We start from the raw sequence: 22,607 nt of genomic DNA on the forward strand, positions 1-22,607 counted from the left end.
AGACTCAGTGCCCACATCTGTGACGTGCTCAGCCATTGCCGCTTTAGCGGCCTTAGGGGTCAATGTGAGAGGGAAAGGGCCTTTGTGGGGAGAAAGAGGGAGGCAGCAGGCCAACGAAGAGGCTAGGACTGTGCAAGGACTGAAACAAGACAGAGGGAGGAAGTGAGGGGTGGGCCAGTTGGTAGCCCAAGGCTTACTACAGTAGCCGGGGCAGCTCAGCTGACAAGGCCGCTGCGGTCATGGTCATTGACTTCGGGGACCCCAGGAGCGGTTTCCGCCACAGCGAGGTGGTGTTGTTCATCAACAAAGAGGTGCTCAGTAATGGTGGTAGCCCAGACTTCTACCTGACCTTCCAATCACGGCCCTGGAACGAGGTGGAAGACAGCCTGCACTCCGTCGTGGCTGACCCGCAGGGGCCACGCGCCATTAAGAGGGCGTGCGCCTGGAGCGCCCTGGCCCTGGGTGTGCGAGTGGCCGCTAGGCAGCGGGAGCAGCAGGGGCATCGGGTCCGTCGGTTGCAGGATCAGGTGGAGGAGCGCGAGGGAGCCGCCTGGGCTCTGGTCTCTGAGCTGCAGCGGCTGCGTGAGGAGCGGGACGACGTGGTTTCTCAATTGCATAGCGCAAGAGATGACCTGAAGCAAGCGCTGGGTGAGCGCGACGCCCTGCGTGAGAGGCTGATCCAGTTTGAGCTGTCCCAGGAAGTCACTCCTGAGTCGCCAGATGAGCAGCACAGGATTGAGGCATGGCCTGTGGATGCAGGGGAACGGAGAGAGGCGCTTGCCACAGGGTCGCAGAGTAGGCAGGATGTGCAGTCTGAGGCCCAGATGGCATCCCCAACAGGTTTGGCACCCCATCATACCTGGGCCCAGGTCGTTCAACCCTTCTGCCAGTGCCATTCTTTACACCATTCCCACTGGCATGCCCATGACCAACACCTGCCCACCCAGAGTAATCTCAATAGAAGTGGCTGGAGCTGCCGTCCAGATGCCTATTGGGTACATCTATTCACCTGGCCTACAGTTGGCTGCATTGGAGTCCCAGGGGAAAATAATTTACTGGTGCGACCAGAAGAGCCAAGGTCAGGGAATAGGTCAGGTGAAGCCTCAGGGATCCAAAGCCAGGAGGAAAGTCCTGTGAGGCCCCACTTCAGTAAACCTCTCTGAGCATAGCTGTAGCCAAGGAAACAACAGCCTTAGGGACAGATGACCAGACTGCCAAAAGATGATAAAACCTTTGAATCCCAACAAGAGGAGAAACTTGCCTCAGACCTCAGGAGGAGGGATTGGGATTGCCTGCAATGTAAAGTATGATTCATTTTCCTTGATATTTGGCCTGCTATAAATGTAAGAAAAATCTAGATAACTGGTGAGGTGGGAAGACTTCACCCAAAACAAGTTCCTATTGAACTCAAGGAGGTAGAAAAACAATGGAGATATATTCTGAAGAGAAATCAATTTTTGGAGGCCCCTTTCTAATAAAAAGATCTCCTTTATTTACATCATAAAAAAGTGAAAACCCAAACAAAAATTCCATTATCCCACCATCAAGTAATACTGGTATCGATTGATTAATTGATTGATTGCAGTGCTGGGAATTGAACCCAGGGTTTCCCAAATGCTAGGTGAGCACTCTACCACTGGCCTACATCACCAACCTGCAATAACCATTTTTAACACAAACTGGAGAAAGTGTTTCATATCATACATGTGTATGTGTGTATATATTTTGTATTGTTTTTGAAAAATATGAGGTTCTGTCAAATATGTTAATCTGTTTTTTTTTTGGTAGCAGAGATTGAACTTGGGGGTACTCAACCACTGAGCCACATCCCCAGTCCTGTTTTGTATTTTACTTAGAGATGGGGGTTTCACTGAGTTGCTTAGCATCTCACTTTTGCTGAGGCTGGCTTTGAACTCATGATCCTCCTGCCTCAGCCTCCTGAATCGCTGGGATCACAAGTGTGCGACACCGTGCCTGGCTCTTAATCTTTGAAAGGAAAATTTCTCCAGTTCCATTTAAGTTCACAGGTGGACTCTGGATGGCTGCTGTTGATTGGTTGACATTCTGAAGAAGCTGATATTATGGAACATTCTCTTTTTCTCCTTTCTGTACTCTCTTTAACCTCCTCCCATAATACCAGGTCTTCTGCTGGGAATAACAATGCTTTTAGAACATAAGATACATTATGTTCTAGGAACACTGCTTTTTTTCCTGTCAATGTTATTGTTGTACTGTAAATTGTAGCAGTGTTCACATTTTTTTCTCAATTTGTTTTTATAACATTCATAGTGTCTGTTCTTTGTGTCTCTAAGCTCCAGGAACTCTGGGCGAAGCTGAAGAAGCTCCGGCTCCCACTGTGTGACTCTTCATGATACACACTTCTGGCTCTCAGCAGCCTTCATCTAAGACCTCAACTGGCTGGAGCTAAAAAGAGAACGAAGGCATCAGGGATAAGGAAACATTCTGGCACAGAATTTTGGAACAAGGTAGAACAGACCAATTTCGTTAGAACTCAATCCTTCTGTTGGAGAAAAGGGACTGTCATTGCAGAGTCTGAAGGGTTGAGACAGGAGTGTTAAATCTTCACAATTATAGCACATTTGTTTAATTTCATGTATTAGTTTATTGAACAAAAATTTACTGATGGCCTAGTATGTGTTAGAAACTATAACTATGTTACTATCCAGTTGGGGGAGGTTGGTTAGATGACAAGAGAGAGCCTAATTTGAGATATGTGGATCAGGGTGTCTCCTTTGTCTTTCATGAAATGTGACCTTTGGAAAAACCCAATTGAAATAACATCAAGCCAGGCATGGTGGCACATGCCTGTAATCACCAGCAGCTTGGGAAGCTGAGGCAGGAGGATAGGGAGTTGAAAGCCAGCCTCAGCAACAGCGAGGCACCAGTCAACTCAGTGAGACTGTCTCTAAATAAAATACAAAATAGAACTGGGGATATGGCTCAGTGCTTGGGTGCCCCTGAGTTCAATCCCCAGTACCCAAATAACAATAACAATAACAACAACATCGAGATCCACTTTCAGAAAGAAAAAGATCCACTTTTGTGGTTCTGGGGGCAATGTCAAAGACACTTTCATGAAAGATCTTGAGTGACCAAGTGTTTATCACATTAATCCCAAAGAAGATGAATGAGCAGTGGCAAAAAATCAGAAAAGTATCCTGGCAAAAGGACAGGCAGGGCTTTCCTGATCCTCTACTGATTTCCTATCTTGAGACTCACATCTATTTTTCCTGGCTGCCCTACAGCCTGCTTGAAAGATCACTGGGCTGTCTTTTTAAAAAGACATTTCTGGGGGGAGTATGCGCTACACACTCTAGTCCTCAACCCCAGGCTGTCCCCCATCTCAAGATCCTTTCTGATGAACAGTGGATGAAAAACAAAATGAACTCCAAAGACAGATATCAGGGCCACTGTACTATGTATGTATGATGCTTCTCTGGGAAGGACTAATTGGGCTAAAAATAGAACTGGATGAGGCCAGCACTCTCCAGAATGCCCCTGGGCCCCTTGCCTTCCACTGAGTGTGTTATCTGCAGGTTCTCTGCTCCACCAAGGCAGCTGCAAGGCAAGGAGGAGCCAGGGTAGAGCCCAGGGAGTGGGAGGAGCCATTCTGAACAGGTTTCCCAGAGTTCCCCTGGAGATCTTGCCCAGCTCACCAAGATCAACCATTGTTGGGGTTTTTCATATCCTAGCTAGTAATAAAGAGTTTGTACTTGCCTCATGTGTCTTCTGTGTAGTGTGTATGGAGGACTTGTGGGAGGCAGATGTGCTCAGAGGTGGCAGATTAAATCCTTCCCTCTGTCTCAGTGAGGTGAAGGGAATTTCAATCTCGTTCCCTATTGGAGGGCCCCTTCTCTTCTTGCCAGTCACCCAAGAATTGGAGTCACCTCTTTGGGGCCTTCACTATCCAAGCCCACATGGTCACTTGAAGGTGGTCATGTCTGCTGCTCCAGGACTGGTGAAGTTTATGGGGGAAAAGGGGACTTAGGTGGGAGGTTGCTTCTGTCTAAGCTTGATGCCTAAAACCTGGGGTACAGCTTCCCTCTGTATGCAGAGGTCATTTCCCTGAGGCCTTGTCTCCCCAAGGTCCCCTGATGTCTCATGTGCAGAAGTTTCCCTTTTGCCTTTATGCCCTCCAAGACACCATCCCCTCACTCCTATGCATAATCCTATCAAGGGGCTCATGATTCTGGGAAGCAGCCATGCTCTCCACTGTCTGCTCACAAGATAAACATTTCATGAGGCAAAAAGGGTCAGATGCTGGCACCTACTTGGAATAGGGACAGGAATGGGGGCAGAGAGTAAGAAGTGACCCTGCCTCACCAGCATTCTCATTTCCTTCAGAGTTGTGATTATTGAGAGGGCCTTGGTTACTTGGAGGGGAGTGCTGTCTACAAAGGGGTACATCATGGACATCAGATCTTAAAGCTAGGTTTTCTGGATTGGGGGATGGTTTTGTGATATTCTTGTGAGTAATGATATTTCCTTGGAATTTGGGGAAGATGAGGCACAGATGATATTTGAGAGTATTATGGTACATTTTAATGTGGTTCTTAATGGCCCGGCAGCATCAGGATCACCTGGGAACTTGTCATGAATGCAAATTCTCAGGCTCCACCTCATCTGTTCTGTCTTCTTGAAGTTGGGCCTAGTAGATGTTTCTGACGCATGCTGAAATTTGAGGACCTTTGTTTTAATCCCTAGTGTAATGTGAACAAACCACCCTAGATCTCATTATGGTTGGTTTATTAAGGGTTTCACAGTACACTCTGATGTCCATTGGAATATCTGTAGGTCTGTGTGTAGTTTTTATATAGTTTGATGAGATTACCTAATATTGCAGGAAGACATTTTGCATGGCAACCTGCCTGAATCTTTGGTTAGTCACTTAAGTTGGCTCTCAATTCTCCCTTCATCCTAGGCTGAGTACAAGCAGGTAAAGGCAGTGAGGTGCCTGTTGGAAGAGACTGTGGGTTTTGAAGCCAGAGAACTGCATGCAGATACCTGCTCTGCTATTCACTAGCTGTGTGACCTCAAACAAGTTACTGAATTTTTCCAAGCCCCACAAATGTTGGCTCCTTTCCCTGCCCTCTGGGTTCTGCTCTGTAATGACGAAGTAATAGATATAATGGATATTCACTGAGGGCCTACTCATATCACTGAGTGTCTACTATGTGAGACTTTATGGCTATTATTCTATTGGTGACTGCTAAGGCTTGGGTGTTGTTTATCCCCCCAAAGGTTAATGTGTTAAAAGTTTGGTACCCAGGGTTGCAGTTTTGGGAGGTGGTGGAACCCTTAAAGAGATGGCCTAGTGGGAGGTCCTTTGACCATTGGGGGAACCACCCTCAGAAAGGAATATTGGTCTCCTGGAGTTCTTGCCAGAGCAATGAGTTACAGAAGCCTGAGCCTGACCCTGAGTCACTCTGGCTTCCTGTTTCAAGATGAGATTTCTTCCTCACACAGGTGCTCCAGCCATGTAATGCAGCCAACTGAGCCCTAACCTGAGCTGAGCAGATGTCAGTGCCATGCCCTTGAAACTCCAAAACTGAGAGCTAAATAAGCTTATTTTCTTTATAAAGGTTGCTTGCCTCAAGCATATTATTGTAACACTGCAAAATGAACTAATACAGTGATCATGACAGCTACATGTTATAGGTCTAATAGATGCCTCCATTTAAGTTCTTCGGGAAAGATATTTGACTTTGTTTTACAGATATGAACTCAATCACTTATCCAAAGTTGAAAATCAGTGAAGCCTGCATTCCAATCCCAACTTGCCTTGTACTGAACTCCATGCTCTTTCTACTATAGCACAATGCCTTAACTTTTTACCCTTACTAGTTAACACCAGTTAACAGGGTCTGCCAGTAAATACCTTGACCCAAAGATGTGAAAATAATGGAGGAACTTTGAGTTGCAGAGATCTTCTGGTGAAAACGGAAGTGGGTGGAGGTAGTGAAAGAATCAGGCTTTGTTGCTAGAGTTAGTAGCAGAAAAGGACATACGTGGTGCAAGGAGAATTGCACACATGGCTCCTAGGGGGGATGGCCTTGCAAAACCTGCACATAGAGATTCAGAGGCAGAGAAGCCCCAGAGGCCCTTGCCATCAACAATTCCACTCCTGTTTGTCTCACTCAACTTCAAGTACTGGCCCAACCTAGACCCTTCCTGTAAAGGCATCCGCAGACAACATGTGGAAAGGTGTAAGGATGAGAAGCACCTCTTACCTGTCACAGAAGGCAACAATAGGCCAGAAATGTGTGCCTCTGCATCTCTTTGGGATGATGACTGTGCAGAATCAGAACCAAGTGACTGGACCAATGACCCATGTAAAACAAAGGATTTTTAACTTGATCAAAACATGTTTCAAGTGAAGAGAGTACCTTGATATCAGATAGAAGTGGAGACTTTGTTCTTTCATGGGGCCAACTCTTACTCATGTGCAGAATGCAAGAATGAACCAAGGAGATTCAAAACCCACTCTTAGGAAATCATTCTCCTAAGAACTTTCTGATTATCAAAGCAAACTGGAATCAGTAAAACATTAGTATGAAAAACAGTTAAAACTACCCATAATCTGAAAACCTGGAGGTGACTGCAGTTTGTACTTTGATGTATTTACTTTATACACATAAAATCTACCCCCCCCTCACATACATACACAAAAGAGAAGATAAAGAATAAATTCTTTTATAGATGCCTCAAATGTAGTGGCTCCAATCTGGAACCTCCAGTGGTGGACTCTACCCAGCAGGTAGGAAGGTATAGGCACAGGGAGAAATACTTTCCTAGTGGTAGGGCAGTTATATAGAGGAGGAAAAGTTTATTTGGGGCTCAGTTTCAGAGGTCTCAGTCCATAGATGGCTGACTCCATTGCTCTGGTGCCAAGGGTGAGGTAAAGCATCATGGCTGAAGGATGCACTGGAGGTAAGCAGTTCACCTCATGGCAACCATGAAGCAGAGACAGAGGGGAGAGGATAAGGGGCCACAGGGAAGATGCACCCTTCCAGGGTATGACCCCAGTCACACACCTCCTCAGCCATGCCCCATCTGCCTACAGTTACCACCCAGTCATTCAAACTAAAATGGACTGATTAGGTTACAGCGCTTATAATCCAATCACTTCAATTCTGAAAATTCCTGCATTAGCAGGAGCTTTTAGGGAACACCTCATATCCAAACTATAATACAGGAGGGTGGGGGTAGACTTTTACTTAGCCAAAACAGAATGGGACATATTTCTTTATGATGTTCATTTTTTTACTTAACAATAAGACATGATTCTCATATTCTTATTTGAGAATGTGATTGTAAACGGCTGCGTAACATTCTGTCATGTCAATGTTTCATAATATAGTTAACTAGTTCTATCCAATTGGTATTTTGACTGTATCCAAATTTTCATTTTCACTCTCAACATTATATTAGCATGCAATTTTCTGTACCATGGCCAAGACTGAATATTATATCATTAAAAACACGTTAGCTGGCTTGAAAGGTATCTTATTTTAATTTGTGTTTATTAGGAAGACAGACATTTTTCACATTGCTTATCCATCTGTATTTCTGTAATGGTTTAGCTATTAATATCTTTATTCTAGGTCACTCATGGAATATTCATTTTGTTTTGTCAGTATTTGATAGTTAGGATATTATCCCAACCCTTTGTCATACTTAAGATAGCAAGTAATTTCTCCTGTTTTTACATTTGTCTTTAAATTTGTGTTTGATGGCATTTTAATGGCTAGAAATATTGAATTTTTATATATTAAAATCTTTTCCACTGTTACTTTTTTCTTTTATCCATAGATCTTCTTAGGGATAATATATGCAGCTATCTATATTTGAGTCTATTATCTTTTATAGCTTAAAATTTTAATTCTTTAATCATACTTGAATTTATCTTGGTGTTGAGGTGTCTAAATGTATTTTTCACTAAATAATTAATCTAATATCTTAGTATCTCAGCATAATTTTTCAATATTCCATTCTTTCTCCACTGATCTGAAAATAACATCTTTAACAAATACCAGGGCTGGGGAGATAGCTCAGTCAGTAGAGTGCTTGCCTTGTAAGCACAAGGCCCTGGGTTCGATCCCCAGCACCCAAAAAAAAAAAAAAAAATTGAACAAATACCAGACACACACACACACACACACACACACACGAGTATACATGTGTATATACTGTTTTGTCCTTTGAGCTGTTGGAATACCCTTATACAAAGTTTCCAGCTTTTTAACACATTTTAGTAAATGTAGTGCAAGTTAGTACTCATTATTCTTTTTTTTATTAATCTGAAGAATATTTTATTTTTTTTAAATTTAATTGACATACAATTGTACATATGTGTAGGATACAATGTTACATTTTAATACATTTCACTATACAGTATGTAGTGATCAGATCAGGGTAATTAGCATATCCATCACCTCACGTATCATTTTTGTGTTGAGATCATCCAAAATTCTATTAGCTATTTTGAAATATTAATTGTTGTCAATTATAGTTATCCTACTGTGCTATAGAACATTAGAGGTTATTCCTCCTATCCAACTGCACCCCTATACCCATTCTCTATCTTCCCATTCCCCACACCCTTCCTGGGCTCTGGTAGCCACTATTCTATCTTGTACTTCTATTAGATCAACTTTTAGCTTCCATATACCAGTGAGAACACATGGTACATATCTTTGTGTCTATTTTATTATACTTAATAGAACATCCTTTAGTTCCATCCATATTGCTGCAAATGACAGAATTTCATATTTTAAGCTGAATAATATTCTACTGTGTACATGGACCATATTTTCTTTATCCATTCATCAGCTGATGGACATTTAGCTTATTTCCATTTCTTGGCTATCATGAAGAGTGTCCCAATGAACACTGGAGGTCAGATGTCTCCTTGACATACTGATTTCATTTCTTATGAATACATACCCAGGAGTGGAATTGCTGGATCATCTGGTAGATCTATTGCTAGTTTTTTGAGCAACCTCTGTACTGTTTTCCATAACAGTTGTACTAATTTATATCCCCATCAACAGTATATGAGAATTCCTTTCTTTACATCCTTTGCTAGCATTGTTATTGTCTTTTTTGAAATTGCCATTCTAGCTGTGGTTTTGTCACTATCCATCTTTTTCCCAACTTTCTTGGTAGTGATCACTGGTGTGCTCTTTCAGTTAAAGCTTAAAAAATTGAATTCTCTATTCCTTCGAGTCCAAGATATGCTTTGTTCAACGATTTTGTGAAACTTACCCTGTAACTTCACAGTTCATTCTTTCAATCTAGTTTGAGTAGCTTTCTGTTCCTTGAGGTTTTATTTTTTATTTTTTTAATGTTTTGGTACTGGGGAGTGATCCAGGGGTACTTAACCACTGAGCCACATTCCCCAGCCCTTTTTTGTATTTTATTTAGAGACAGGGTCTCACTAAGTTGCTTAGGGCCTTGCTAAGTTGCTGAGGCTGGCCTCAGACTTGTGATCCTCCTGCCTCAGTCTCCCAAGTCACTGGGATTACAGGTGTGCATTATCATGTCCAGCTCCTTAAGGTTTTATCTGAGCCCTATTCTTTCTCCACTTCCTTCTTCTGTGATCTTATCTAAACATCTGATATTTATCATCTTTAGGAATAAGATTCAGGCTGATATCATTAAAAGCTAACATTTATTGCTTACTGTGTACTTGGTAGCATTACTTTAATTCTCTTTAAAATCCTACAGGACAGAAAAAGGTGTTATCTCATTTAGAGATGGGGAAACCTAGGCTTAGATTAAATAACTTGTCTAATGTCACAAAGCTACTGCAATATTTAAGAGAGCTAGGATTCAAATTTTGTTTTGACATGCCCACCATGCTATAATATATAGCACTTAAAATAAGGAAAAGTGAATATCGAATATTTCATTTGCCTCAAAATTCAAAAATATGGCAAACAGATACAGACTTATTTTTGGAATTGAAAATGACACAGAATCAGTATATTATACTAAAAGAAGAAGGCTTTAATGACAGAGTGCTTAAAGGCATTGGCTGGACTGTTTGGATGATATATGATCAGTTATTAGTTAATTGATCATTAATTGATTAATGGTAGATACCCATGTACAACACTCTCTACAGTGCCTGGTACATATCAATTCCAAAAGGCATATTTTTTTCACATTTTTAACCTCCTTAAAATCAGTAAGCCTCTATGACCACAGTTTAATTGGCAGTATTAATCTTAACAATGGTTGTCATTTTAGATTTGATGAAATAAGGCATAAGTGCTTAGTAAATGTTTAGCTATTACACAAGATGACCACTTATTCATTCAGAAAACATTTATCCTATGTGAACTGTGTGCCAGGCACTGTTCTAGGTATTGGGACAGAGTAGTAAGTAAAGCAATAACTCCTACTAATTAAGTTTACCTTCTAGTGAGAAACATGAAAAACACAGATTAACAAGTAAATGATACAACATGTCAGATGGTGAAAAGGGATAAGAGGAATGGAAAGTGGCTGAGAGTGCTATCCTAAACAGGGTGGTCAGGGGATAATCACCTGACAGACTTGATTAGAGTGAAAGGGGTTAAAGGGTGAGCCATGAAGAGAGCTGGAGGGAGATCTTTCCAGGTGGAAGGCACAGCAAGTGCAGGGGCCTTGACATGAGAGCACCCTTAGAGTCTTCGAAGAGTGTCAAGGGGGCTAGTATGGCTGAAGTGGAGAGTACAGGAAAAGGTGAAGTGGGGGAAGGGTAAAGGCTGTGGGGGGAGGGTAAAGGCTATGGGCAGGCAATTTGAAATATGCAGGTAAGGACTTTTTTAACTTTATTTTATGTGGTGCTGAGGATTGAACCCAGTGCCTCACACATGCTAGGCAAGCGCTCTACCACTGTGCCACAGCCCCAGTCCAGGTAAGAGCCTTTTGAAACCCTTTCACAAAGGCTCTAGATTTGAGTAGGGATTGTGTATTAGGACTCAGAACTACCTAGCAGGGACTGCGGGAGTGTCATGTCTACACTGTGCTTGAAGCCTAGGGATGACTGGGAGCAGGGGTAAAGATGGCATTAATTTAAGGAATGTGAGGAGAGAGACAGTTCCATTTAGTCTCTTAAACACACTAATGCACAGTCAAAATGATTCATGGCACAGAAGAGTTTGAGGGCAGAATGATAATGATACGTGATCAGAATAACAAGCTGAGGCTATTCTGAAAAAAGTGACACTCAGGGTTCAACACTATTGATGACACACAGTTCAAACTGGCCTTGGTTTTGATTTTTCAAGTTATGCTGTCACAATATCTGTCTGCCCTTCAAATGGGTTGGACAAAATTCAAATTATTTTAAGAACACTGAAGAACATTGGTAAAGTGACTACATACAAGAAAGTAAAGTACAGAAGCCAGATTTCTGCAACTAATATAAGGCATATGCTTTTGTAAATCTTCCTGTTTCCTAGAAGGGCATGGTTAAGAGCATGGTCTTTGGAGGTAGACCAAGCTGGTTCAAATGTCACTTTTGCTATTTAACTTCTATGCCACTTTGGTTAAGTAACAAACTCAAGCCTCAGTTACCTTATCTGTAAATTGGGAATACCACCCGACCTTAGAGAGTTGCTGTGAGTATTAAATAAAATAATGCATGTGAAGTACATAGCACTGGAACCACTCAATAAAACTATAGCTGCTTTCTCCTAAAAATACATTGTATACCATAATTTGTTATTTGTTATACATACCTCTTGAAAAAAAGCAACCCAAATTCATACTGCCATCAAAATGCAGAGTAAAAGCAAAGGGAAAGAAAAACACTTCCTCAGAATTTTAAAGGCAATACTAACTAACATTCAGAAAGTAGACACATTGAACTTAAACATGATCCTTCAAATTGACTTTTTAGATGCATGGTAACCCTCACAAGAAACATACACAGAATCGCTCTTCTTGCTAGCAGTAACCTTAAAGGGAGGCACAGAGTTGTGAAGTTATTCAATGAAGGAACTGAGAAGAAAAACAGGTTCAGTAGAACCTCAGTAGAGAGCCCCTTCACCAGTCCCACCAATGCAAGAGTACAGTTCATCAGTGCAGATAGACAAATGCTAAAAGTACATTTATCATGAAACACTTATATCATTAAATTTCCACATTGTTTTTAATGTTTTCTTGGAATTTTAATGACCATGTAGGCCCTCATATTTGAAATGTCTGTACAAAAAGTTCTACTGCCTTCCTAATAATGGGACTTATTTGAGTTGCAGATCTATGAGATCATGATTCCGATTGACGATTCAAGGGAATAGATTTTTAAGGAACTTGAGTTATACAAATCAATTTACGCTCTTAAAGCTGAGCTTATGGAATAAAAATGGAGTTAGCCATAATGACATGGAATGCATGATCTTTATTATTTTTAATGCATCAATCTAAAATCACACATCAGATCAAACAGGAGTATCACAGTATGCTTTTATTTTTCAGGTATTAATGAGTTAATTAATTATTTAGAGATAAATTGCTATGTCCAAAACTTTAAGTAGCAGTAAACATCAGTTCTCCCAAAGAAGCTTAGGTGAAAAACAATTCATTCTATCCATGAGTTTAAAGCCCTGCTGTTTGATCCACTGTTGTACTAACAAAAAAATGAATTTAGCGAGTAAAGCTAATTGAACACTCAGTTCATATATTTTGAGCCTCCTATATTTTATTGGAGTTAAAGCAGCTTTTGTTTTAACCCTTGGTTAATATTTTATATTTTAATTATCAAGGAATTAAACACATTTGCTAATTATCTCAGAAAAGTCATGATACCTAATGAAGAATCAGTGATACTAGTTTCCTGCCTAAAAGGTAGAAAACTTTTGAAATGAATTCATAATTTTGAACATCTCTGAACATCCAATTCATATACTAAGCAAGGTAACAAATCTGGTTTTTAGACAATCATCTCAAAAATATGTACTGAAATGAAGCCACTGTTCTTAATGGTACCATATTGACCAAATTCCTTTTACCAAATAACAAATAACCAGATGTTTTCAAAGAATGTTTTAAAAGAAAACATTCTTTATATGCTATAGCAAAAGAGAACTTGGATCTGCAAAGCAGAGCTACAGAGTTCGAAAGGAGTTGTAATTGAGCAATCTGACTTCCTACTCCAGTCTGGAGTATATGTGTAGATAGATAAGATTGTCAGGAAGAATGCTGATGAACTTTCTTTCTTTAAGAAAATTTTGTAATTCCAGTTATTGGCAGAGTTCTGGCATCAGTTAATGGCAGTAATACAGCGGTGAGCATATGCATTGTGCTGAGAGGTAGACTGCGACTTAATCCTTGGATTTAATAACAAACTAGCTTTAAGGTTTAAACTCAATTTTTTTAGGCTTAACCTTAATTTTGAAAATTTCTAAAGTAAAGGCAGATCTTTAGGAATTTTTGCTTTTAGTTCACTGTAGAGATAAAATAGGTTGGTAAAATAAATATCTGCCTTATGCCGAGGTCAGGTGTGTAAAGCTGCCATTTGGGTCCTACACAACCATAGCACTGTGCTTCCAAATAAAAGGGCAACTCAGCAGCTGAACTAATCAAGCAGACACAGGGATGAGTGGTCTCTAGTATTTTACTCAAGAAGCCAGAGCCATTAGAGGTCTCTACAGGGATATAAGTCTCTATCAGGATCAACAAATTTACAGAACAATCCCGGTCCAGCTTTGGCTAGGCAGCCAAATGACTGATTACACATCAGGGCCCACTAGCCTCTAGAGTTAGCACTTGCTGCTGTGAGAAAAAAGAAATCAATGCATAGAAATATCAATTTGAAAAAAAAAAGAAATATCAATTTGAACTTATTCATACAGGGAATAGGAGAGTACAGGAGGCCACGAGCAAAGTATACAGAGGCTTTTTTTAAGTGCAGGATGAATTAACTTTCTGAACAAGTTAAGGCTCTGAGGGGGAAAAATTCTAAATCATAACCTTAATAGTTCATTCTAAATTAACACCTGAAAAAAGCTGAAGTTCTTACTTCATCTTTCAGCATAAATGTCAAATATGAAGTCATCAATTTATTTCAAACTCCAGAAGGAAAGGAAAAAAAAGGACATCCTTGTTAAAATATAGTAGCCACTAATGGCAATGGCAAAAATTGCCAGACTTTTGTTATTTAATACATTACTGTAAAATATTATTTTCTTGCAGTGCTGGGGATTGAACCCAGGGTCTCATTCATGCTAGACAAGTACTCTACCTCTGAGCTACACTCCCAGTCCTCTTTTAAAACTAAAAGAAAAACACAGATTTTAATAATCCTCATTAGGAAATGGGGAAAGGAAGTCTTATTGTGAACCAAATTTTATGTTTGTCACCAATGAAAATGAATTCATTATGTTCTTGAATTTATTTCTGAAAGCACGTTAAATTCTCTAACAGCTTTGATTTTGCAAATAATATCAAAGTAGCAAAATACAAGTAACTACAACATATAAAATTATACTTCAGTAGAAATGCTTTCATAATTGGATCCAGAGGCTTAAAATAATTATTTACTTTTAAAAGACATATTCTGAGCCATAATTTTTCTTTCAATTACATTTTAACAAAGGAGGAGAAAGAAAAATAGGAAAAAAAATGATCCTAATACATTTTTTTCTTAAATAAGTGCTACTCATGCCCAAATTAGCTAGCAACTCACTGAGGTTAGTCCGCAATAGATCTTAATCAATCTACTGCAATTTCCTGGCTTTTAGCCAACGGAAACATAACTTTTGATTGCAAAAAGAAAAAAGAAAGCATGAGATCTCATTGACTATACAGATTGATAACCAGTGCGACTTTTCCTTCTTCCAATCATATAAGAGATAAATACAACAATTATAAGGAAGCCCAGGGCCACACCCACTGCAACAGGAATAAGAAAGTTGAGGTCAGAGTCAGCAGAACATTCTTCAGCTGTTAGAAAAGAACAGACAGACAGCAAGGAGAGGAAATTAGTAAAGAATGCAATTAAGCAAAGCAAGCAAACAAGAAAAACACTTTGAGAGTGTACACAGGTTAATCTTTCATAGATTGTCCTTATTTCTTAAGACCCATCCAAACATCTCATAGCAACTGATCACCCTACATCTATTATCATCATCTAAAATCACACCAAATTCTTCAGTACAAAAAGCAGAAGTTAAAGGAAAATGAATGGGAAAAGGTCCAAAATACAAAATTGTGCTTTCCCAATATGGGAAGATTTTAGGTTTAATTGTCTAATGGCACTAAGGAAAGGAGCAATCATCTACACTTAAAAAAAAAACATGGACCACCAGGAAGGCAATGGGTGCAATTTGAATTTCAAGCTCGGAATTTAGGCAGAACTGAATTTGAATCCTGACTCCTTCAAGTACTATCTGATGGACTTTGTCAAGTTATTTAAACTAGGCCTCACTTTCCTCACCTATATAAGGTAGATAGTAATATCTGTATTATAAGGTATTTAAGGATCCCTTCGAATTGTATTTTAAAGTATCTGATACACTTCAGGCAGTCAACAAGTATTCATTCCCTTCTCTTTTCCTCCTCCCATGTTTGTGATCCCATCCAAAGATGTTTAGGGTTTGAGTAATAACAAGCAGAGGTCATAATAGGAGTGTCTCAGTACAGTATTATTGAAAAGGCCAATATTCAATGCTTAAAAACACTTAAGCAAAATATGGTACAGCAGCTCAAAGTGCCCAACTGTGATCTCATTATTTTAAGTTTAAACCAGCAGTTGTTTCACTATTGAATAATTAGATTTCATTGGGGCAATTTTTTTCAAAATGCAATGGTTTTGTTGCTTGCAGGATGTGTAACCTCAGTGAATTCACTCCCCTTTTCAAAAATTATGGCATTAGAGTAAATTATCTTAAAGGTCCTTTCCAGCATAATTCTAGGGCAATTAACAAAATGTGATATTTGGTGTGATTTATTATTGAGCAATAACTTGCACTTTTCCTCTAATCTTAACTTTACCTCCTCTTACACTTTTCCCATTCATAAAAAAGTTGCTAAAGTTTGGAAAACATAAGGTGAATTTTAATAACCACATTAGCCTTTGTTGGAAAGATTTACTGTATTTTACTGTAAGCCCTCAATCAGAGATTGAAAGCTAGGTACCAAGATACACTGAATTGTTAATCAGTAAGTTATAGACTCTGAACAAGTGATATATACATTCAAACTTTCACTTCAATGTGAAAATCTTCTCATCTATTAGGCTTCCTTCTTAGTTATCTATACATTCAATATCTGTACCTCATTTTTACCATAAAATGTTTCAATAAGGGCTGATTATCTAGCTCATTTTAATGCCAACAGCCTCTATACCCCCATCGATGCTCTGCCCCATGGGGGCTGTCTTGAAGAAGCAAGAGCCTAGTTGCTATGCTTCACTGCCTCCCTTCTGAGATTGCTGTTAGCTTACATTTCATAAGTACCAGTCTGATGACAACACTAAATAGATTTTAATGCTCCAGAGAGCAACAAGATGAGGTAGAGAAACACAACACAATCTGTCCCAATTAGTTCATAGAATATTTCTATCTTTCAATGCTAATCAGGCATCCAAGAAGGAGCAAAACACAAGGAATAAAAGGCAAGTAAATATGCTTAAATGTTTTCAGTCTATATTGCTGAAAAATAAATATAAAGAACTCTAATTCTGGAGCCAGTTTAAGTTCTGTGGTAGCCCCTTAGGTCTGTTTTGTACCTCAGGAAAAAAATCACAAACCTAAGATAATGATTTCATTTTTTTTTTTAATTTTGAGACAGGGTCTCACTAATTCACTGAGGCTGGCCTCGAACTTGCAATCCTCTTGCCTCAGTATCCCAAGCTGCTGGGATTACAGCACTGATTTCATTCTTTACTGGAATTCAAAAAATCAGCAAAAGTCACATAGCCTTAAAAATGTGGATGGCCCTAAGGACAGTGTTTATTTCATTCCACTGAAAACCAAGTTCAAGTACACATGATGGGCATTTATGCCACATCAATATTTATTTAATGAACCATATGCAAAGGCACAGTGATGAGTTTAAATCAGGATAGTCCTTATAATTGAAACAGAAAACCGATAGTGAAACAATATTTATTAATTCCACTAAAACACACTACATATTTTGTTTTTATAATGGTCATGTTAATAAGTTTCAGGCATCTTAGGTTAGGATCAAAATTTAGGCAAAGCTTCTTAAGACAGACCTTGAAACACAGCATATCGATGTTCTTTTTCACAAATTTGTCTTCAGGAACAGTAAATAAAACATTTTTTATTTTAAGCTAATTGGAGAGAGCAGTTTTATTAATAAAGACTGATCTCAAAATGCTGGGACTAATTTAAGAATTAAAGTTTCAACATATCATTTAAGGAGCAAAGTGTTTCTTATACCAAGAGGCAATAAAACCTTATTATTTGCATGTATTTTTATATAATCGATCAGATTGGAGGTTCTAAAATTGCTCATATCCAGCATGATGACGCTTGAGACCAATAAAATAAGCCAGCAACACTAGAATAAGTACTCCTGCCAAGGCTGCTCCCACCGCTATGGGCACAAGGAAGTTGTCGTCATCTGCACTGCAGTCTTGAGCTAGACGTGGAGAAAGGACAATTGAGAACAGAAACAATGACAAAATTTCAAATCTTTCTATTTTAAGTTAAAATGACAATACTTCCCAGCACACACATTTTGTTTTTTACACCAAGATAACAAGTCACTGGCATTCAGTATTAGCAAATGAGATGTTCCACAGAAGTGACTTTCCAAATAACCAAATCAAATACTTTTACATATCAAAAAAATAGTCAATTTGGGTGAAAGATGTACAAAATGATCACATTTTTCTCAGATTTCTTAAACAGAAGATAATGAATATAATGAATATAATTAACCTTTCCTTGATGAGCAAGCTGTGAGCTTCAGAGGCAAAGTGTTATGATGTTGAAGAAGCACAGTGCTTGGAATATTGTATATTAACTAATTAACTAATGAACAACTACACAAAAGAGACACAAGAACTCAATTCATAGAAATCTGGGGTCATTAAGTAAGGATAAAAGATAAAAACTGACCCTAGTGGCATACCTGTTGGCTTCAAGATGCTCAGTCTAGTGTGAGTCAGACGAGGAAATAAGTGGTTATAATTTCAAAATATGTTGTGTTTGGGGCAAGCAATATGCAAAGTATCAATGGAAGTGTTTCAGAGGCACATTGAGTAATGCAGCCTTGTTATACAAGACACACTTGTGAAAAGGTGACATTTGAGCTGAGTTTTTAAGGTTGAGTACGAATTACCCATGCAGGTAATGGAATAAGTATATTCCAGGTGTAAGAAACAGCATGGACAAAAATATGAATAAGAAAACACAGCACTTCAGGGGCAACACAAGCAAGCCGACATAGCTAGAACAATGGTTCAGCTAGACAGGAGGCAGAAAAAGTGTATTTAGAACCAACTTATATGTATTGTTATATATGTATTATTGTATACCTAGAAATACAACAGTGACCTGTTTGGCCTTGTCCTGATAGAAAAAAAATCAGCATCAAGATTTTAAGCAGGATATTTTTGTTTCAGAAGGTATGGCAGAAGGAAGCCTAGAGGTAGTTAAGTTAGGAGGCACCTCTATTACTAGACTCCAAGTGACCAATAATATGGTCCTGAACTGGGTTAATGAAGTGCAGATGCAGAAAGGACAGACTGGAGATTCAATTAGAAGGCAGAATTGACCAAATGGACATAGAGGGTGGAGGCGGAGGAGATAATAGGACAGTGTCCAATTCCACACTTGAGTGATTATGTACATGCTGTTGCCATTCATCATGGTAATAATCCAAGAATATATGCACTTCAGTATTGTGTCTGTAGTTATTTGGCGGGGGAGGGTTGGGAGAGAAAAAGTCAAAGAGAGAGATGCTCCATTTTGGATTGAGTTTAAGATGCCTGTGTTCCAATCAAGTGGTTATATAAACCAAGTGGTAGTTAAAACCATGTACAAAGAAATTTCTCAGTGAGGGCAAGTCAAATAAAAAGAGGACCAGAGACAAAACCCTTGGGAACACCAATGTTGTGAGACAGACAAGAGTAGGAAAAAGTAGAAAAAGCAGGTAGAAAACAGTGCCACTGAAGTGAAGGAAGGGAAAAGTTTCAATTAGCATAGGAGAATAGGAAAGTATTAAAGAAGTCTGAAAAATGTCCATTGAATCTAGGAATACTGACAGTTGGAGAGTATGAGTCAAATTGCCACAGAATTAGAAGTGAATGAGAAGTGATCAAGAACGTGGGATAGAGAATATATACTCATTTCAAGAAGTTTAGAATTGCCTTGCAAGCACAAGGCCCTGGGTTCAATCCCAGCACCGCAAAAAAAAAAAAAAAAAAAGTTTAGAATGATTAGGAAAAGAGAAGCCAATATGGAAGTAGTTAGAAGGAGAACACAAAGACAAAACACGGCAGGTGTGTGGAAGAGACTTAAATATATTTATGGGATGAGACAAATGTTTACAGGATAAGGGAAAGAGCTATTAGCAAATGAGAGGTTGAAGATGTTGAATGGTACAAGGTCTCCTAGGAGGCAGGAGGAATGGTATTTCAGAAGCACTGACCAAAAAAAGAAAACCTACAGAAAGAGGAGAAATAGTACAAATGCACACACACACCTGTAAAGGGAAAAAGAGGGCCCACATGTTAAACTGCCACTTCTATTTCCCATTTCCTTGCCTCTTATTGCCCTAGTTCTCTTCCTAGCTTGCAATCTACCAGGGATTGATAAATCAGGCAATTAAGTCTATTTGAATTGGGTCAAAAGTAAGAATGAATAGGCTGAAGGCAATTCTGAGTTTGCCTGCATTCAAGAAATGTGCCAGGCTTTTTTTTTTTCTTTTTCTGTAAGCCTCTGGGACAGTAACTGGGAACAAGATGCAACCCTGGAGTTCATAGACTTTTTGACATTGACTTTGGCTGCCAGCTCAATGATGTTTTTTAACTTGGTTCTGTTAAGAATCCAGATAGCTGAGATTGCCAGAAGTGAGTTGTGAATAGATGATGTTAAGAGTCCTCAGTGAGAGCCACCCCTTCAATTTCCCAAATTACCATTCAGCCTATAAACTATTAGGTGACACGAATCATAAAGTATTATGCTTTGAATTTAATATCTCTTGGATTTTAAAAAATTCATTAGTAGATTAATTTCTTATTCTGGCAACAGACTCAGTCCTCTCTTTCCCAAATTGGGTATTTGACCTAGTGCTGAAACGACTTTCACAAATACTGCCAATAAGGCTTTCATGTAAGACAAATATTCCCAGAGTAGATCAAAAAGGCAATTCTGCTAATACAAAGATCTTTCCAGATGCTGTCACTTACTTAAAATGCTCTCAATTAGCGTGTGAAATATTAATTTATAATAACTATTGATTTTATGAATTCAACCTTTAAAATTTCTTTAGGTAATGGAAAGAAATTTTGGGAAAACAGTAATTTAATAGGATTGTATCCTGAAAAAAGAAACTCTCATTCCATAAATCATTTTGACTTGACCTATTTGCCTAATGTACACTTAATACCACACTGAAAATATTTCTGGGGAAAGGAAAAGTGCATCTGTGGAGGAGTTTAATAGCTAGATGCAATGACTATTTTTCAGGACTAAAAAGTTTCATGACCAGTGGAATTTCGATGAAAAATTTCATGTAGATTATAAACAGCTAATCTTCAATTTTCTGTTCAGAAAATTTTCAAATACAGTTTTCAGCATAAGAATTGGAAAGCTGAGATATACATTTATGACAAAATATAAAAACTCCCTTAAAAAGCAATTTAGTCAAGATTTCTCCTTGGAAGATCAGCTCTAAAAATCACATTCTTATGTGACATTCTATTTGTTATATTCCTTTTAGATCTATACTCAAACTGAAGTAAATCACATGAAGCTGAAAAGCTTCTACCACTTATGCAGGACTATGCTTTTCAAAGACAACGTATGACAGTTATTGATGCAGGAAATTAGTTGCCAAGGTAAAGAAAAAGGAGATGGGTGAGAGAAACAAATGCAAGAAAATTTGACATTATCTAATCTTAAAAATCAGAGGAAATGCTATTAATCTTAAGAAGATCTGAGTCTTGGGAAGTTAAGGTACGAGGATCACAAGTTTGAGGCCAGCCTCAGCAACTTGGTGAGTCCCTAAGCAACTTAGACCTTGTCTGAAAATAAAAAATAAAAAGGGCTAGGGATGTATGTCAGTGGTAAAGTGCCCCTGGGTTCAATTCCCAGTACCAAATGAAAGAAAAAATCTGAATCTTATAAGAATTCCTCCTGGAAAAAAATGCAGGAAACAAGATGGTACACTGTAGACTGAGGGGTTAATGCTTCATTAAATGTAAAGTATAATCTTGATACATAACAAGCAGCTTCTTATCAGGTTCCTTCTAAAAATACTCAAATGTATATTTATCTTCTCTGAAATAGAAATTATCACTCAAAGAAATGAGTAGTAGAATTTTAAAACCCCCAGTCTCTAGATGAAGAAAACTGAGATCCCAGGAGTGAAGCAACCTAGCCAAAATCACATGGTAGCTAATAGCAGTACGGGAATGACTAATAGCATTCCTATGGCTTAACTGGGTAACCCAGAGAAAAATTACCAGCTAAGTTTTCTTGTGTGATTACTACAGTGACCAGGAAACTATCTGGAAATTGGAAGATTGAAGTATTTTAAGATGAGTTAAGAGATGGATTGCACACAATCCTACTTTGCTTCAGATCAATAGCTCAACTTGAATAGCTGCTATGAAAAGCTGCTATGTACAGATATTAAATATTGGCCTCACTTTAGGAATTGAGAAGTATAGGAAGAGATACTCTGAAGCTTTTACTATGAAATAAATATTCTAGATTACTGGGTTCCTCTCTGGCTACGCATCAGATTCAGCAGCGAAACGTGCACGCGCATGCGTGTGCACACACACACACACACAAACACACACACACTCCTCAACCCAGACTAAGTGATATACTCTAGGGAAGGAGCCTGGGGAAACCTGGGAAGTATGTTTGTAATAAAGTGTGTAGTTTTATTAAACACACACTTCCCAGATGATTCTTCTTCTGTAGCCAGTTTGGCATCTGTCAAGGCCTGTGTATGCGCCTTCTTCCAGAGGAAGAACATTTCTACTTCTAAGCATTTATAAAGTTTTTCCCTTTGAAAGAAATTATGATTCTGTAGTATACAAATCTTGACTTTAACAACAGGAAAAAATGTGAGCAAATTTCCTTAAGAAATAAAAGAATCTTTATTGTTTTAGAGGCAATGTTGAGCAAACAGGCAAATATCTAAAGAGAGATACCATACAACAACTAGTGGTTTAAACATTGAGAAAAAACATGGAAAGTATTTACATGGACCAGTTTCTTTATACAAATGCTATAATATGAAAAACACCCAAAACCAAATAGTTTTACCATCAAGGTGCAAACCCAGTAAAATAAAACAACAACAAAATACTACAAAAGATATAGAGAACATGTGGCTATAGGAAATAATAGTGTAAATAGCAGTATATAAACTGGCCC

The 22,607-nt window shown here is 38.7% G+C and overlaps 2 protein-coding genes across 2 annotated transcripts in view; one reads left to right on the forward strand and one right to left on the reverse strand.

Annotated features, from left to right (window-relative positions):
- The first annotated feature begins 239 nt into the window (after window positions 1-239).
- On the forward strand, window positions 240-1,163 carry LOC124971633 (testis-expressed protein 13C-1-like). Its single transcript, XM_047535306.1, has one exon. The coding sequence runs from the start codon at window positions 240-242 to the stop codon at window positions 1,161-1,163; it is 924 nt and encodes a 307-aa protein (XP_047391262.1).
- Window positions 1,164-17,104: 15,941 nt separating this feature from the next.
- Window positions 17,105-22,607, reverse strand: part of Lamp2 (lysosomal associated membrane protein 2) — a 33,653-nt gene continuing 28,150 nt past the window's right edge. Inside the window, exon 9 of the mRNA XM_047535122.1 lies at window positions 17,105-17,625. Within this exon, the coding sequence (XP_047391078.1) occupies window positions 17,486-17,625 (140 nt within the window). The 3' untranslated portion in view covers window positions 17,105-17,485. The remainder of the gene's footprint in view (window positions 17,626-22,607) is intronic.

Source organism: Sciurus carolinensis, chromosome X (assembly GCF_902686445.1).
Source record: "Sciurus carolinensis chromosome X, mSciCar1.2, whole genome shotgun sequence".
NCBI classification, from domain to species: domain Eukaryota; kingdom Metazoa; phylum Chordata; class Mammalia; order Rodentia; family Sciuridae; genus Sciurus; species Sciurus carolinensis.

What these genes read in the sequence shown, in the direction of transcription:
- LOC124971633 (XM_047535306.1), top strand. Translation starts at nt 240, where the DNA reads ATGGTCATTGACTTCGGGGACCCCAGGAGCGGTTTCCGCCACAGCGAG.